This window comes from Bolinopsis microptera, chromosome 3 (assembly GCF_026151205.1).
Source record: "Bolinopsis microptera isolate Bmic1 chromosome 3, MBARI_Bmic_1.0, whole genome shotgun sequence".
In the NCBI taxonomy this organism is placed as follows: Eukaryota; Metazoa; Ctenophora; class Tentaculata; order Lobata; family Bolinopsidae; genus Bolinopsis; species Bolinopsis microptera.
Genome location: NC_087074.1, coordinates 4,966,292 through 4,984,833, shown reverse-complemented (window position 1 = coordinate 4,984,833; position 18,542 = coordinate 4,966,292). Strand labels below are relative to the sequence as shown.

The window sequence follows — 18,542 nt, the reverse complement described above, 5'->3', positions numbered from 1 at the left end:
CGCAGTTGGTTAGAACGCCAGCTTTGCAACCGCGAGGTTACGAGTTCAAATCCCACTGTCTGCCTGGTTGTGGGGTGAGCGTCGTTGACGTTCAGCTAAGGATCCTGAGTGGTCTATGTATGATGTAGCCCCCGCTGTATTCTATCAGCCGAATACTCGGGAAATCGGAAGTGAGGGTTAAATGAGGAGCTGCACATTGCAGCAGTCTCGGGCGAAGTACGGTACACACTACTTTAAGTTTAACCGTCACTGGCCAAAATTAATCATTCGGCTTCCTGCAATTGGCTGGTTGCACGTGTGTAACAATGTGGCTGTTGGAATACTCCGAAGTAATGTCGTTAAATTTACTGGAGAATCAATGATGAGGTCTGAGGACATCGTGTGTATTGGGGTAAGGGCCGGTAGCATGCGTTAATTCAGGGTAGCATGCGTTAATTTACTGACTACAAATTTACACTACAACATTGGAATCCTTTATCGATTAGCACAGCTCGTAATCAATAAATGTAGTGGTTGTCGGCTGAACAGATTGCCGATGCAACCGCTACAAATTAGCTTTATAAGAGTCTTCAGTCATATGGATTTCAGAGCTGCATTTTACACCCTCCTGTCTGGTGGCAGTGCAACTGTTAGTTAAAGAGGAAATTTTTGGGGTACCTCCCTACAGGCAATTGTGAAATAAGATGGTAGCATGCCTTAGAGAGCGTATCTCCAATTTCAGGGGCGACCCTAGATGGATCAAAGATCGTGCATATCTAGGGATATCTGTGATCTAGCGCCCGGCTCTACATTAAATACAGAAATATTACCGATTTTACGAGAAAATCGTGGTGTTGCTTGCTTACCTATGTTATTATGCTATGTATGTTAAATAGGAAATGATCGCGGTGCCAACAAAGAATGCGGCCCAATATTGCTTTAGTTCTCCAGTAGGATGGGGGGGTACCAATGGCATAAATGGCATACGTTTTTTGGCATAAATGGAAATTTTTATTGGCCAATTCTCCATTTATGCCATGAATTTAGGTCTTCATATTTGACTTTAAATTCGCAAATTATTATTAATAGTTGAATAAGAGACATGTTTCATGCTTTATAACGCTTGGAATGATCGTTAAAGATTCATATGACAAATAAAGAAAATAGAAATGTATTATATCAAAAATGGCATAAATGGCATACGTTTTATGGCATAAATGGAAATTTTTATTGGCCAATTCTCCATTATGCCATTTATGCCATTGGTGCCCCCCCCAGTAGGATATACAACTTGTATGAACAAGGCCAAGGCATGGCCTCAAAATTCGTTGCATCGTGTATTTGAATTGTAATATGGCCTAAGCGGGATTATCGTCTTGACATGCTTTTCTCTGCATGAAGCCTAAATACTAAGTGTGGTAACACGTCGGTTAGTCAACGGGGACAAGCAGTACCGAAAATAAGCGACGCTTAGTTGAATTTCCCCCAATTTTTCTCAATGGCTGGGTGGCCTAGTGGTTAGAGCTTCCGCCTTCTGTACAGAAGGTTCAGGGTTCGAATCCCAGTTTTACTCAGTCTAGTAAGTAGCTAAGGATTCATTGGATCTATGTGATCTCCTCGGTCGACTCAGCCGAATGATAGGAAACTTGATTGAGGGTTAAATGAGGAGGGGTGCCTGTGCCAAAAGATCAAGAATCTTAGGATACTCCTTCAGAACATCTACAATGTAGTGTACTGTTAAACAAGGGCGGTCGAACTATTCGATGACCCTATAGAGGAATCTACGAACTTTACAAATTATACAAATTATTATTATATTCTTCACCAAGAGAGATTATCAATTTGAAAGTCATGTTAATAAATTTAAATCACAAATTCATTATATCATAAATTCAAATCATACATCCAATAACTTTAAGAAAATCAAGTTAACAGTCTGCAGTCTCTCGTCATACTTAAGATCCACTTTGCTGCTCCTCGGCTAGGACGTTCTCTGCACAGTCTCTTCGTGAGTTTCACATATGTTATGTCCTGCTCCGCCTTCAGACAGTCCAGAAATTTCCAGATAGTAAGGTTTGAAAAGGATAACATTGAGTGCAGTAGAGGCCGTGGAGCAATCCTTCAGCTATGTTGAACTCCGGGGAAGCAGCATCTTGGTGGAGTCCATTTGTAGTGAGCGAAGGTAGGATTGATGAGATCTCGATCCATGTGGACTCGTAGCTAGTAACTGTAGAACTCCGCTATGTCTGTAGAAATCGAGTTTTCGGCACTGTATCCAGGAGTAGGGGCTTGTCTGGATTCTGGAAGGGTGTCTAGGAAGTTTCCAAGAGATGTCTTGAAGCTTGTCAAAGTCCTTTGAGTATTGACAATTTTGGGGAGAACATTCCAGAGTCTTCCAGCTCTTACTGCGAATGAGTGGTCGTAGGTGGAGCGTGCAGCAGCTGATGCTTGTTTGGTGAGAGAAGGGAGTATAACTTTAACTCCCAGTCTGGCATTCTCTCTGAACTGTACATCTAGAACATTTGGACATATTCCCTGGAGAACTTTCCACAGATGTATGATGGTGTAGCGTTCTCGGCGTCTTTGCAGTGATGTAAGTTTCAGTTCCTTCAGTCTATTCCATTTAATCGGTGTCTCTGAGCCGTAGAATCCGTCTGGTGAACTAGCGTTGTATGCTCTCGAAAGACTGGACATCATAGATCTTGTTTTGATTCCAAAGCGGGCAGCAGTACTCCACTCTGGACCTTATCAGGGATTTGTAGAGCTGGAGCATAACAAGTGTTGTCCTGTCTTTGAGTACTCCAAGAGTGTTGTCAGTGTTGAGTCTGGATATTCTTTTTTCCTTCGAACGTTAGTTTCCTGACGATAAGAAACAATAGTCAATTGGAATCATGAATTATTGAACATATATAGACTAGATACAATTGGAACATTAATTTAATAACTGAATTAAGATTTGGAGACAAGAATTGAACATAAACTAAGTTGAAAATTACTCACCGGTTAATACGGAGTGCATGTCTCACTGTCTCAGACCCCTCACTATCCACGGCTATCGCACAGCGGATATCATTAGTGTTTATAGAGATAAAACATTCCTTTAGCTTCACCTGGAACAGATAAGGTTTCAACTAATACAGTAGCGGACAAACTAAATCATTTCAAATCGTAAAATACACATAAAATTTTGAACGGTAATAATTCGATCGGACACTCTGCTGTGCGCGCGTTTATTGCGCGCCAATAATTTAATTTAAAATTTATCAATCCGAAAGTGCTTGCGATGTAAACTTCTTATGAGGATCTAACCAAAAATTACTAGTACTTGAAGATACAAAGAGTTGATATCTTGTGGTTCTTGAAAATATCCTATGTTTGGTCGAAAGGTTAACTTACTCAAGTTCGACAAATAATTTACTTGGTAGGCCAGATGTTCACACGCAGAGCTTTCGGGACTCGCGTTAGAACCAGACAAAATTGCAACACACCACTCTCAATACAAACAGAGAGGCTGGGAAAGCAGTCAAGTCTGCCATTAGCCTGTCTCATGCCAAGAGGTAGGAGTCACTCAAAAACCAGCTGATGAACGATCTTCCACCTTCGATCAGTGAGAAGATCCCACATGCATGTGAAAAAGGTGCATCAAGCTGGCTGACCGGACTACCTTATGAGAAGTACGGATTTGTCTTGAACAAGCAAGGGTTCAAAGACGCTATAGCACTGAGATACGCTCTACCCATTGCCAACATAGCCAAGAAATGCATTTGTGGCAAAGATAACACCTACAACCACATTCCTATTTGCAAGAAAGGAGGCTTTTTCAACAGCAGGCTTTGTCAACAGCAGACGTGACCACAGACGCTCCCGAAAATTTCAGCAAAAAGGTAGCCAACTTCAACAAGATCTTAGTACAAGCTGGCTACAACCATGTCGGGAAAACATCCCCTAAAAACAAAGATAGCTGGATGAATAGTGATATAAGAGCTAAGGCAAAGAATCGTAACCTCCTACGTCGAGAAGTGGGGCAGAAAGTACTGAGGACCAGGTGATCCGCATATCTCAAGGTATAAGCGACGGATTCCAGAAAAAACCTCCTCAGCGGACAGTACTAGCGATGTTGGACTATTCTAAGGCGTATGACAGGGTATGGCAGCAGGAACTTTTCCACACCCTGCTTGATACAGGTGTTCCTGCCCAAATCATACGCTGGTTCAGAGCATTCCTCAAAGAAAGAACAGCCCAAGTCCTCTACAACGGAGCATTCAGCAAGCGAGTCTTTATGAGACAGGGTCTCCCCCAGGGTGCAGTGTCATCCCCTCTGCTTTTCCTCTTCTATTTAAACAGCATAAGTGAAGTGATCCCAGAAGGAGTAGAGCTAGCTCTGTTTGCAGATGATGCCTCCCTGTGGGCATCAGACATCGATCTCAACAAAGCCAACAGACAAGTTCAGCTAGCTCTTGATAAAGTACAGGAATGGAGCAACAGGAAAAATATGATGATCAATGTAGATAAAAGTGAAGCTACGTTCTTCACTCCAGCTACTAATGAAGCAAAGTGGAGACCTTCCTTGAACCTGGATGTAACACCTATCCCGTTCAACGCTAGCCCAAAGTTCCTTGGAGTTCATATGGACCGAACACTGTCATTTCAACAGCATGTCACTGAAGTCCCTGGCAGGAAAACAGTGGGGCTGGAGGAAAGAAAACCTACGGAGGGTGTACATTGCTACCCAGAGGAGCGTACTTGATTATGCTGCAGCTGCTTGGCAACCATGGCTATCTGCTACTCAACTCAACAAGCTAGAAAAAGCACAGAACAAAGCCCTGAGGCTAGTCACTGGTCAATACTCGTCAACACCTACAGAAGCGCTAAGAATCGAAGCTGAAGTTGAAAGCTACAAGACACATAGTGAGCGAATCATCACTATTGCTGCAGAAAAAGCAGACCGACTCCCTTCAGATCATCCAAGGCACACAGCACTACGCCCTAAAACACCTACCACCCACAGAAGCAAGATCCGTAGTTCCTGGAGAGAGAAAACTAACTCCACCAGAGGGCAACTACCAACTCACGGAAATCCCGTAGAAGCCCTTTCAGAAGAACAGAGGAAAAGGAACTGGAAAGTGTTCACAGCACTCCCAGAGACTCCTATGCTAGTACCCAAATCCCATCCAGCTGTGCCTAACAACCAACACCCTTTCTCCACACGACCAAGAGACACTTTCTGGGACACAAGCGATACAGCTAACGAAAGCTCTGCCAAAAGACTGACCGCCCAAAGTGCTATCAGAATGATTGACAAGTACGACATATTATGTACTACCATCTATACTGACGGATCATGTAAAGGTGGAACCAAGGAAGGTGGAGCAGCAGCAGTTATCACCACAGGGTCAGCAGCTAACCCCGTTATACTGGAGACCATCAAAAAGAAGGGAAATAAGTTCACCTGTTCCTATGGTGAGGAGAAAACTGCACTTACGGAAGCCCTGAAATGGATGACGGAGAAGCAGAAGTATGATGACACCATCATATGCTCTGATAGCCAGGCATTACTGACTAGCATCGATAGCCTGAACCCAGACACACAGGATATCAGGAAAACTCTGGAATAACTCCATGGGACAACGAGTGGATTCCCGGCCACTCCAACATTCCTGGGAACGAATACGCTGACCAAGCAGCTAAGGAAGCAGCACAACTCCCGGACCTGGGCCAAGGACAGTCTACAATCTCATACGGAGTAGCCAGAGCAGTAGCGAAGGCTCACATCAAGGATAGCGACCCCCAACACCACCTGGTCTCCCAGACTTACAAGGGATACAACAGAAAAAGAGCGGACAGTAAAATAGAGAGCAGGAAAGACGGAGCGCTGCTAGCACAACTCAGAGCAGGCCATTGCCTTCACCTGTCCCACTACAAAAATAGGATCGACTCTACAAAGAGTGCAACTTGTCCCCGTTGCGGAGAAGAAGAAGAAACAGTTGCAGTACCACACTGGATTCGGTGCCCTGCAACGATCAGGACGAGAGAAGAAATCTTCGGAAAATCTGACTTAAACTTGGACATACTAACCACCAACCCGATAGAAATCCTGGCGTTTGCTAAGAAGACCTTGCTTGAGGGACCCTTAGACGCCTAGCCCATCACCACCACCACAGCAGACACAACCGACTGGGAGACACTGTTGCAAGCATTCTTTTGGACTTTGTACAATGGACTTCTCTGTGGAAAATTGTGATCAACATATAGTGGCAAAAGAAGTGATTACCAAAATTTGGGAATCATCGGGGTGTGATCCTAAAGTGGTGGCAGCAAGTTTGATCGGGATTAAAAAACCTGCAGATAGTGGTAAACCGAGACCGATAAAAGTGACATTGGCTTGCACGGAATCAGTCAAAATGGTTCTTGCTCGAGCAAGAAATCCGAAGAAATCTAATTATGCAGCGTACCACAAATGGTACATCACACCTGACAGAAATAGGGAGGAGAAAGCAGCTCGCCAGAAAATTGTTGTAAAAATGAAGGAAATGATTACTGCTCAGCCAACAAAGTATCACTATATCAGAGACGGCAATTTATTTGTAGATATCACCTTGGTACTCGGGACATCCTGGAAGGCAACAAGGCTGATATTGTGGTGGGGTCATAGTACTTTTCTATCAGCGAATAAAATTAGAGAGGAAATGAATACTCAGAAATCAGTAATTCAGTTGCAAGGAGAACTATTGGACATAACAACTTTAAAACTAGATTCAGTCCAGAAAACTGTTAAATCCGCCGTTAAGAGTTATCCAGTGTTACGGTGCTGCTGTGTCAAAACAGTCTACCAGCTTTGCTCTGCCTCCACTTTCACGGCTAAGAACTAGTAGAAAATAGTTCGGAATGTTGTAGATGAATAATATCGCAACAAGAATGTCTTGATTTATAATCTCAGGGGGGATACAGGAGAGAAACTCGGCGATCAAATTTGCGATGAACCATAGCAGAAAAACCACGCTCCGAGGCAGCTCGATACGGGAATGTGTCCGCTGAAAAAAAAGTACTCACATATTCCACTTTCAGCCCATATAATCGGTTGTTATCATGCCAGCATACAAGAACGTTCGTCAGGAAAGCATTTCATCCCAAGGGAAATTCTGGTTCAGCTAGTAATAATGATATTTGTTTTACTTAATTTAATCTCGAAAATTCTGGTTCACTGCTTGAAGCTATACTATAATTAGAAAAATCAATCTACAAGATTAGTACACAGTTCCACTAACAGTTCCACTAACAGTTCCACTAACAGTTCCACTAACAGTTCCACTAATTCAGTAGCACTAAATACCCTCTAGCGATTACTTAATAACATAATCGCAATGTGCAATAATACAGTTACTTTCGGACAAATTAAAGCGTGTGACAAGGGATGCTAAAAGGAAACAAGCGAGCAACAGCAGAACGACATTAGACGGTGCACGTGTTGAATTGCGTTCAAATATACGCGCTTCCAAAAAATCGAATTAAATCTTTTCACTTCCAAGTAAAGTGCGCGGCGTAGCGTGTACTTTAAAATCCAAATAATAATTATTTTAGATTCAAATATTAAACACAAAAATTACGACACAGGACTAATCTTATGTAAAAAAATGTGATAAACAATATGCTGTCAAAAATATTTGTCAAAAATTTATAAAAAACACGGTTCTCCGCCCCGTTTTCTGAAGTGATCATTTTATGGACTTTGACAGGCTATAACATATAACATATAACATATAACTTTTGCTAAAAGTGGCCATTTGCCTAAAAGTTTTTATAGTGTGACTCTACTCAATAATATTATTCCTTTGATGTATTATGTTATAGGGGTTTATTTGTTATTAAGGGATACAATTTTCATCCGCAAGTTTACGCTTTTAGTAAATACACTATAAGTATAACATACAATGTAAAAGTTTAGTTTGAAGACAAAAATCACCTGCACTTGCAATATTTTTCCACTTCACTGTTTTAAGTTTATATAATGTATTATATAACGAATCGATTTAATATAGTATATTAGTCGAAAGTGAACTGTCGATCTATAAATTAAAAAGCAATTAACATTTTTATGTATTTACTGGGCGGTGCTCAGCCTGCAGCCTGTCATTCCGCCTAATCTCTATTAACTTGATCATGCACATGAACATATACAATATATGTATTTGCCAGGGCTCCCCAGGACTAATGTCATGTATAATACTTAATAATTAATTTGTAATACAACAAAATAATATTATATTATGATAATTCTGAATTCGACGCGCAGTTTGTACGTGTTTGTACGTGTAACTGTATATAGCGCGGCCGAAATTGTGACAAACCTACCTAGGAAGTAGCTTGACGTAATTGTATCGCGCGAGAATGTTTTTGTAGACGCGCATGTGACGTAACGACTGAAGAGCTCGCAGTGGGATATTGTAGTGAAATGCGCCACTGTGCCGCGACGAGCTGAGATGAATTGACATCGTCAATTAATATACATTACAATATTACATAGTATACATTTAAATACACTCGCGCCGCGCATTCATTGACCACATGCTAGCTATACATCACATCTCCGCAAGCAACCGCCGCGCGCTGCTTGTTGACATGGTAACGGACGGAAGTAAGTAAGAAAGGAAGGAAGGACCGGACTGACGACAAATTTAAACCCACCCACCTCGATTCTCCAAAATTCCTTTTTTTCTGCAAAAAGGCAATAGTGAAAGCAAAAAGGTTACAAACGGACTTTTTTGCAGAAAAACGTGGATTTTGGAAATAGCAGTAGGTGGGTTTAAATATGGTGTCATGTCATTCCTTACTTACTTCCGTCCGTTACCATGACAACTAGCGCGCAGTGCAGCGCGCGAGTATTGCTTGCGGAGATTTGATGTATATAGCTAGCCTGTCAACGAATGCGCGGCGCGAGTGTATTTTAATGTATACTATGCAATGTATAGTCAGTGGCGTAACTTTGCTTGTTGGCGCCCCCCCCGCTCAGTGACGAAAAGTGCCCCCCTAAAATTTTGTGTGTCCCTTTTAAAAAAAAATAAAGGTCGGGTACTTTTTTCTCGCCCCCCCCCCCCTACAGCTTTTTGCGCCCCCTGAAGCAAAAAAGGGTACCCCAAATATTTTTTTCGCGTCCACCGAACGCTAAATTGGACAGGAAAATACACAAATAAGGCGTTTTTTCAGTGAAAGGGCCTAAAATTCAGCAAAATTGCGCCCCCCTTATAGTTATACGGCCCCCCCCCCCGCACAGCGGGGTCTGCGGGGCCCTAAGTTACGCCACTGTGTATAGTATTAGGTTATAAGCCTAATTTGTACGTGGCATGTGTAGTATAGTGTACTACTGATGTGTATCAATATTATTATTATGAAGTGAGGTGATTGGAGCTTATATTTATAGTTATAGTGAACGGAAATCTAGCGTCCGCCAAAACGAAACAACGGGCGCAATTCTTGTTTAAAGGGGTATGTATAAATCTGACGGTCGTGCTTATCGGCACTGGCATATTATGTGCTTATGATCGTGAGTTTATCGCTCATTAACATTTTTATTATAGAACAAGGAATCGAGCTTATGTTGGTCGCACTTTCTTTGCTGTTCTTGTAAGTTTTATTTTATTTCTAGTTACTGTCACGAGGTACATCACACAAACATTTTAACCATTCAACGTATGAATTGATAGCCGGCTCATATTATTTTGCTTGCCCAAAAATTATTACATGATTTCGGTTTATACAGTTTTGCAGTCGAACAAAATTTGAGAACTATTGTGATGCTAATTATTATCAAGAGAACCCTAAATTCCAGATTGCCTGCAGTTGTAGCTGCAGCTTTAGCTAACAATGCACCGAGTAAGTAATTTAATAGTAATATTTATCTAAAAATAATATTTATCATTGTCTTGCTAAACAGTATACTAAAACAGCGCTCGAAAGATCACTGCATGTCAGATCTTTCGAGCGTGCAGTAAGTTGCAAACAACAAGTACAGCCAGTTGCATAAAATTAAAACGTTTGTAGAGTCCTTTTTGAAAGGGCATAAAATCTACAAAGTGTGCCATGATCACTAATGACTATATTGCGTTAGCAAACCCTTGTCTTTCGATTTTGATTTTTACACTCGCGTCGATCTATTCGTACTTCAATCTATACTTCAACAGGGGAATGGAGTTGTGCTCCACTCACTACAATAACATCATCTAGTGGTGGGTGTGTGACGTCCAGCTCTTATGATGATCGTAGGGGAGTATGGCACATTGCAACATCAAATGGCCAGGTAATATTCGTTTAATCACGTGATGTAGATGCCACATTCCCCATCACGTGACGTCACATTTTCCCTCACGTGACGTCACATTTTCCCTCACGTGACGTAACATTCTCCTTCACGTGACGTCGGGTTCCCCATCACGTGACGAAACGTTCTTCCTCAAGTTACGTCACATTCCTTATCACGTAACGTCAGGTTCCCCATCACGTGACGATACGTTCTTCCTTACGTGACAGAACGTTCTTCCTCATGTGACGTCACATTACCCTCACGTGACGTCACATTCACCCTCACGTGACGTCACATTCCCCCTCACGTGACGTCATATTCCCCCTCATGTGACGTCACATTACCCTCACGTGACGTCACATTCACCCTCACGTGACGTCATATTCCCCCTCGCGTGACGTCACATTCCCCCTCACGTGACGTCACATTCTCTCTCACGTGACGTCAGGTTCCCCATCACGTGACGATACGTTCTTCCTCACGTGACGTCACATTCCCCCTCACGTGACGTCACATTCCCCCTAACGTGACGTTACATTCTCTCTCAAGTTACGTCAAATTCACCATCAAGTGACGTCACATTCCCATCACGTGACGTCAGGTTCCCCCTCGCGTGACGTTACATTCTCCCTCACGTGACGTCACATTCCCCTCACGTGACGTCACATTCCCCCTCACGTGACGTCACATTCCCCCTCACGTGACGTCACATTCCCCCTAACGTGACGTTACATTCTCTCTCAAGTTACGTCAAATTCCCCATCAAGTGACGTCACATTCCCATCACGTGACGTCAGGTTCCCCCTCGCGTGACGTTACATTCTCCCTCACGTGACGTCACATTCCCCCTCACGTGAGGTCACATTCTCTCTCACGTGACGTCAGGTTCCCCATCACGTGACGATACGTTCTTCCTTACGTGACGGAGCGTTCTTTCTCACGTGACGTCACATTCACCCTCACGTGACGTCACATTCCCCCTCGCGTGACGTCACATTCCCCCTCACGTGACGTCACATTCCCCCTCACGTGACGTCACATTCCCCCTCACGTGACGTCACATTCCCCCTAACGTGACGTTACATTCTCTCTCAAGTTACGTCAAATTCCCCATCAAGTGACGTCACATTCCCATCACGTGACGTCAGGTTCCCCCTCGCGTGACGTTACATTCTCCCTCACGTGACGTCACATTCCCCCTCGCGTGAGGTCACATTCTCTCTCACGTGACGTCAGGTTCCCCATCACGTGACGATACGTTCTTCCTTACGTGACGGAGCGTTCTTCCTCACGTGACGTCACATTCACCCTCACGTGACGTCACATTCCCCCTCACGTGACTTCACATTCCCCCTCACGTGACGTCACAATCCCCTCACGTGACGTCACATTCCCCCTCACGTGACGTCACATTCCCCCTCACGTGACGTCACATTCCCCATCACGTGACGTCAAATTCCCCATCAAGTGACGTCACATTCCCATCACGTGACGTCAGGTTCCCCATCACGTGACGATACATTCTTCCTTACGTGACGAAACGTTCTTCCTCACGTGACGTATCATTCCACCTAACGTGACGTCAGGTTCCCCACCACGTGACGAAACGTTCTTCCTAAAGTTACGTCATATTCCCCATCACGTGACGTCACATTCTCCCTCACGTGACGTCACATTCCCCTCACGTGACGTCACATTTTACCTCACGTGACGTCACATTCACCTTCACGTGACGTCACATTCTCCCTCAAGTGACGTCACATTCCCCCTCACGTGACGTCACATTCTCCCTCACATGACGTCACATTTTCCCTCACGTGACGTCACATTCTCCCTCACGTGATGTCACATTCTTCCTCACGTGACGCATTGTTTACTTTGAGTTTTGTCACACTTGTATCCATCTATAAAATTCAACACAAGTTAACATTCTCAGTCTGGAGCAGGGGCTGACAAGTTTTGTGTAATCTCGCTTTCTGGGGAGGGAGTTCACAACAGCAAGGACTTTTACGTCAGGGCCCGTTTCTCTAACAGTGATCCAAGTGCCAGATATGGTCCCTTTGGAGGTATTACCTTTAATATGGAGGACGATAACAATGGCAACTACGTAATGATGAGGTGAGACGAAACTCGTTTAATCGGGAAACATTATGTGACAATTAAGATGCTAAAGGGTGAGAGAAAGGGGATCAATCAAAACGGGGACTTTTCTTAATAAGTTAATATATTGCCCCACTCCAGATATATACCTTGGACACACTGCAAACCACCGAATTGGAGAGATTTTTTGTGTTTAAGGTGATATCTCAAATCTGGCACATAGAAACTCGCTCAAACTTACACAGATTATCCGTCCTATAACCACCATACTTTATGCAAAGTTTCAAGAAAATCGTAGGATCCGACATAAACTATTGTCCGAATAACCGATTTTCTGAGTCGGACAGGTGTCGCTGTCGGACAGATGTCGCCTAATCGATGGATTGATTATTAAAAAGAGATAATAACGACGTTTAAAAGATACAAATGTAATACAATTTCTCCCAGATTAAAAGTGCCAGTAACTGCCAATGTCCAGATGGGTGGAATATTTGAAGGTTTTGGACAAAATATCGCTCAAAGCAAAGTCAAAAATAACGCTGTCGCCTCTGGAACCGCGACTCTTGGTAAGTGATGCGATGATGGATGTCACGTGGTATCAATTCTAAAAAGTGAGGTTAAGACTGTAATTTCCTTAAAATCCAAGTTTGAGGTATATTAGGTGGTAAACAAGCCGCGTTTTTGTTAAAATCTCCGAAAAAAATGTTCATGAAATTGGGGCGAAGTTAAGGTTCCTAAAGTCATCGTTGAATCTTAACCCCTAACTAATAACTTGGTATAGGGCTCTTCGAATAGATCACGGAACAGCGTGGCAGTATTTCTAAGTTTAATGTTGAAATTCATATTCCTTTTTCTTCATTTTCAATACATTGCGCGGCCGGTCATAAATAAAAACTGCTCACCAAATAAGTATAGAATTAACAATCAACATTGACAACAACATGGCGAACCTAGCAAGCTAGGAACGAGGGTACAGATTTCCCTGCAGTATAGAATTACCAACCCCAAAATAAATCGTTGTGTTTCACATTATGACATTTCCCTCAGAGATTCTGGTTCAAGGCGAGGAGGAGTCAGTTTGGATAGACGGTGTTCTAGAAGAGTCTATCTCCTCTCAGCAGCCCTTCTTTGTAGCACCTGGTCATGTTGGATTCGGCTTCCAATCCGTTAGCAGTTGGCCTACTATCAAGGTTTGTAATGTCTAATTTGGGACTTCAGGTTAAGCATTGAAAAAATTAAAAGCTATAGCTTCTAATAACAATTAAAAGGTAAAAGAATTTTCCCGGTACCAAATCTCTGCCAGTCTTACAATCTTACAATACATATTATAGAGATAAACTTATATCTTACAGGTAGAAGGAGCTGAGGTTTGTACACCTATAAGCTGTATTACTGAAGATGGTACATCAACAATAGAAGCTGGAGTTTATACTGGAGGAGATGGAAAGACTTGTACTTGCTCTGTGGCGGGTATCAACTGTGTGTGTGGTGACGAAACTCTGGTTTGTCCGGGAGGCACTGAGAAGTGGACAGATCCAGAGGATTGCGAGTCCAAGTGTATCAAATGTAGGTTATGATGTTAACTGCGAGGATTATATGGGTTAGTGACCATGGTGATAAGGATCTATTACTACAATAACTCAGTACTCACCTAGTTAATTTCAGTACCAGGTTATTGTTCCAGCTCTAGTGATCCTCACTACAGGTCGTTTGACGGAAAGCACTATGATTTTCATGGAGAATGTACATACCAGGCAGCTAGCTGTGGGGACTTTGTTGTAAGTTTTAATTTCTGTCTTATTTTTTATCATTACATTAAGGTTTTTACATTTGTAACTTTTGGTAGGTTCTTCAAATATTATCAGCAGGACTGTATTTTATTATTCTACCTGCAAAGAAAGCCATGAATCTGAAATCTATTGGTTTTTCATTACTCTGTTAACATCCTTTCATGGTCAGTGTCTATGACTTACCTGTGACCTGGGATCCTCAGACGTAAGTGTTCATAAACACTCTCGAAGATATTGCGGAGTGAGATGCTGGCGCCGTCCAGTAATCCACGATTAGTATACCGAAGAAAATATCGAGGCAAACAAACTGCAATATTTCTGATGATTGATTTTCATTTCAGGTAAATTTCAAGAATGTTGATCTTCTTAACCGAGCCCCAACATACACAGCACGAATTGAACTGATTTTCAAGGGAAACAAATTTTCTATCGAGAGACGTTTGGTGTCAAAGGTCGATGACGTAAATGTGAGTACTTCAAATTTATATTAACTAGGTACTGTATTACTATTAGAAGTCGGTACAAAATTGTGAATAGTGGGCTATTTCTATAATCTCATAATTATATTATAATCAGCAAATAAAAACTTACCAGGTGCAACTTCCTTACATTAAACACTACAACAATGGAGACAAGGTTGAAATCATCAATAATGGTCAACTTGAAATCAGGCTGTACAACAAAGGCAGAAACCCATCCGTGCGTCTACGTGCTACAAATATACATTCTTATATAAACGCTGAAATGTGGCTCCACGGGTCTTGTGCTGACATAACGGAGGGAATGTGTGGGAACTGGAATGGAAACCCTAACGATGATCTGACGGGAGGAAGTGAAAACAGCTTGGGAATAATGCACCATAGATACGACGAGACGGAGAACTGTCTTGCCCCCCCTAAACCAATAGATATTTGCAGAGACATCGGGAACCTGCACGACGAAGCTGAGGCTATCTGCTCTGCTCTTTTGAGTAAGCGGTCTCAATTATAACCTTTATCGAATTCACTGGATAATTTGAGGGTTAAGGATTTTAAACTTTTAAAGTGAGTCCTGATATCAAATATTCCCGGACTGAAGAAATGATTCGCTCTACACCAACCGTAGTTCAGATAAAAACTTATTAAAAGTCGTCTCTCCTAGATGACCCATTCAAGCAATGTCATGGTGTAGCCCCTATTGGAGACAGAAACAGCGGTCCCATGAAGGACTGTATGACAGACGTCTGTTTGTGCCGTTTAGATAAAGTTAGAATTTATATTATAACGAAATTTCCTTTAGTTTGCAATTTTTGCAGCGTTTATTTTATTCTTCAAAACTTGCAACTTTAACAAATTCATCAAGTTTTTTGTAATAATACAACTTTTTTGTGCATTTGTTTGGATTCACTGAGTTACTTCCTTCAGGCGTGTGCCTGTGATCAACTTGATGTGTATGCGACACAATGTCAGAATAACGGCTTTAATGTCGCCAACTGGAGAGAAAACGTCTCTTTCTGTCGTAAGTTATTCTGAAAAACCAATCTTTTGTGGAATATAAAAATCTACCTTATCGGACGTTTATATTTGACCAGACATTGTGTCAAATAAAGTCCGAAAAGGTAGTTCTTTTGCATGATGTAACCATTATATTAACCAATTATATTAACCATTATATTAACCAAGTTGCACAATTTTAAAGATTGATCATGTGTATATTGCTCAGCTTTAATTCTTACTTTTGCTCTAGCTTATAGCCAAATTAAATCACGTCAATGGCATGTCTATCCGGCGATCCGCTATATATACTTGAACAACCTGGTTGTAAATGAATTTAGATCCATCCAAAAATTATTAAGTTCAACCATCGATTTTAAAGCTACGATCCACTTTAATAAGATTTCATTTAATTTTAAATCGAATTTTTTTAAACCCAGCTAAGCTGAATATTCCATCAGCGTACGAATGTCCTGAACCAACAGTGTACCTATCTGACGGAGCCACCCCAGTACCAACTTGTCTCGACAAGGAGCCAGAGAAGACCGGGACTGTTAGAGGGTGTTTCTGTCCGGACGGAAAGTTCCTACAGGATGGAGTTTGTGTAGATGCTAGCGGGTGCAAGTGTCTCTACGAGGGACAGTTCTATGATGTAAATTATTGACGAGCACTAAAGCACTTTATAAGATTAATATTCAACGACACAGAAATTACAAAAACCTTTTTCCACTGAATTTTTCAAATAATAATAAATTTGTTTTATAAAACCTTTGAATATACAGAACGGAGCAACTATAGAAAAGAAAGCAGAGTGTCAGACCTGTACTTGTCAAGATGCAGGGGAGATGTCGTGTCAAGACAAGGAGTGTCCAACTCTTAAATGTGAGGAAGACCAGCTAGAGGCTAGAAAGGATGATGAATGCTGTCCCTACTGTCTTGATAACTGGGTCGTGGTATGTTAATATGTTAGTTATGAGATCAAACTAAGTAAAGCTCCACCTATGTGTGGAATGTGTTGTAAAGTGTGACTGTTGTTCGTTTTAAACAAGCATCCTCTCCAGGCAGAGAACCCCGACAACCAGATCAAGAAAGGACAGTCTGTAACTCTGACATGTGAAGTACTTGTAGAGGGGGTCAGCAGGGAGAACATTGTTTGGTTTAAGGACGGTAATACGATAACTGAGGGACTCTCCATAAATAAGTGGGTGTTTTACATGAATTTTGCCACTTCAATTTTAATTGATTTTTGCTTTCCATTGAACTTCTTTTGAAGCTGTGTGTATTGACACTTTAATATAATTTTTTTAAACAGGAAGATGCTGACTGTTTCTGATGCTGATGCTGATGATGATGGAACGTACACTTGCCAGGCAACCAAGGATAGAGTCACTGCTAGTGACGAATTTGAAGTAAATGTGATCATGCCTGCAGTTTGTGAGCATAAGGATGGTACGAGATTTGAAGAAGGTATCATTTATAACCCTCAGCAGACAGAAGAGTGCGCGTGTGATGCACAAGGAGTACATCACTGTGACTGTATTGATGACGGGGAAGAGTGCGAAGATCCCACCCCTGTGGTCTGGTTTAATGACAACTGTGTCAAGACCTGTGTTCCTGTGCAAGGGCACTGTGCCGCTGCTGCTGATCCATTCTACAACATATTCGATGGTTCTAAATTTACTTTCAAGGGGGATTGCAAGTACAACTTCTTCGGCTGTGGTGACGTGAAGATGTATGCCGACCACGAAAAAGATAGGGCTAGTACTAGCACAAGATACATTGAGGTTTGACACTCATAGCGTGCATCAATATTTGATTGTAATTAAGAATTAGAAATACGTTGATTCGTGATAAATACAATTTATTGTGGCTAAAGAAAGTTGGCGAGTTAAAAATGGATGAAGATGAGTTAATTTTGTAACATAAACTTACATACCCACTCCTTCAGATAGCCTTCAAAACAGACGTTTTTAAGCTGGAAGGCAACACCGTGACAGTGAATGGAGAAGCTGTTACTGTTCCCATGCATAAATCTTATAATGATAGGTCTCAGATTCAACTAGAAGACAAAGGTACAAAGTTTTTTCTCTTAAAATCTTTACGATACGTACATTATTGGGAGGGGATGTAAAGGGCAAAAAGTTCGCTCATTGAATTGCTCAACTACATTCTCATTTGGTGCAATATGGGAACACATTTTTTCCCAAGGTTTGTAATCATCAAGAACCAACAGTGACATTAAAACCACAAACAGAAAAATTACAGTTCAGAGATCTTACATAAACATTGCAGGAACATACACGATGACGATTACACAGGACGGAAAAGACCCTTTGGTGTACCTGCAGTGGGACAAGATCTCCAGTTACTCCATTGATATTCACGGCTCCTGCAATGGCTTTTCAACCGGCATGTGTGGTAAATGGGACGACGATAAAACAAACGATCTGACTGGACCTGAGGGAGACGTAATTGACAGGTTAGTCCTGTATCTTTGTTTGAATAACGACGCTCTGATGATTATTAGAGTATCAAGAGGAGGATAAAGTTGTGTAGTAAAATTAAATAAAGTAATTAATCAATTAAATAAAGTAATTAATTAATTAAATAAAGTAATTAATTAGTTAAATAAAATAATTATTAATTAGATAAAGTGATTAAGAGTCTTGAAGTGCTGCAAAGCATGAAACGTACCCATTAAGGTTTTGTATTATTTATTGTTTTTTTAAACATTTTTGTTTTATATTTATACTAGTGTAACCCGGCCTTTGGCCGGGATCTACTGCCGCAGTTAAAAAGGGTAGGAGTAATTACCCGCTGATTAAAAACCCGCATTAGGTGAGCAATTCTATTCGGAGTGCCCTCGCGTATCCAATACTATCTTAAACAATAATCTCATAATCAGTT

The 18,542-nt window shown here is 41.7% G+C and overlaps 2 protein-coding genes across 2 annotated transcripts in view; one reads left to right on the top strand and one right to left on the bottom strand.

Annotated features, from left to right (window-relative positions):
* LOC134812866 (uncharacterized) overlaps positions 1–18,542 on the bottom strand; it is a 912,489-nt gene that overhangs the window by 215,428 nt on the left and 678,519 nt on the right. The gene's annotated exons all lie outside the window — the stretch shown is intronic.
* The window catches only part of LOC134812854 (von Willebrand factor-like), a 33,807-nt gene continuing 27,531 nt past the window's right edge, over positions 12,267–18,542 (top strand). Inside the window, exon 1 of the mRNA XM_063820432.1 lies at positions 12,267–12,391. Coding sequence (XP_063676502.1) covers positions 12,354–12,391 — 38 coding nt within the window. The 5' untranslated portion in view covers positions 12,267–12,353. The remainder of the gene's footprint in view (positions 12,392–18,542) is intronic.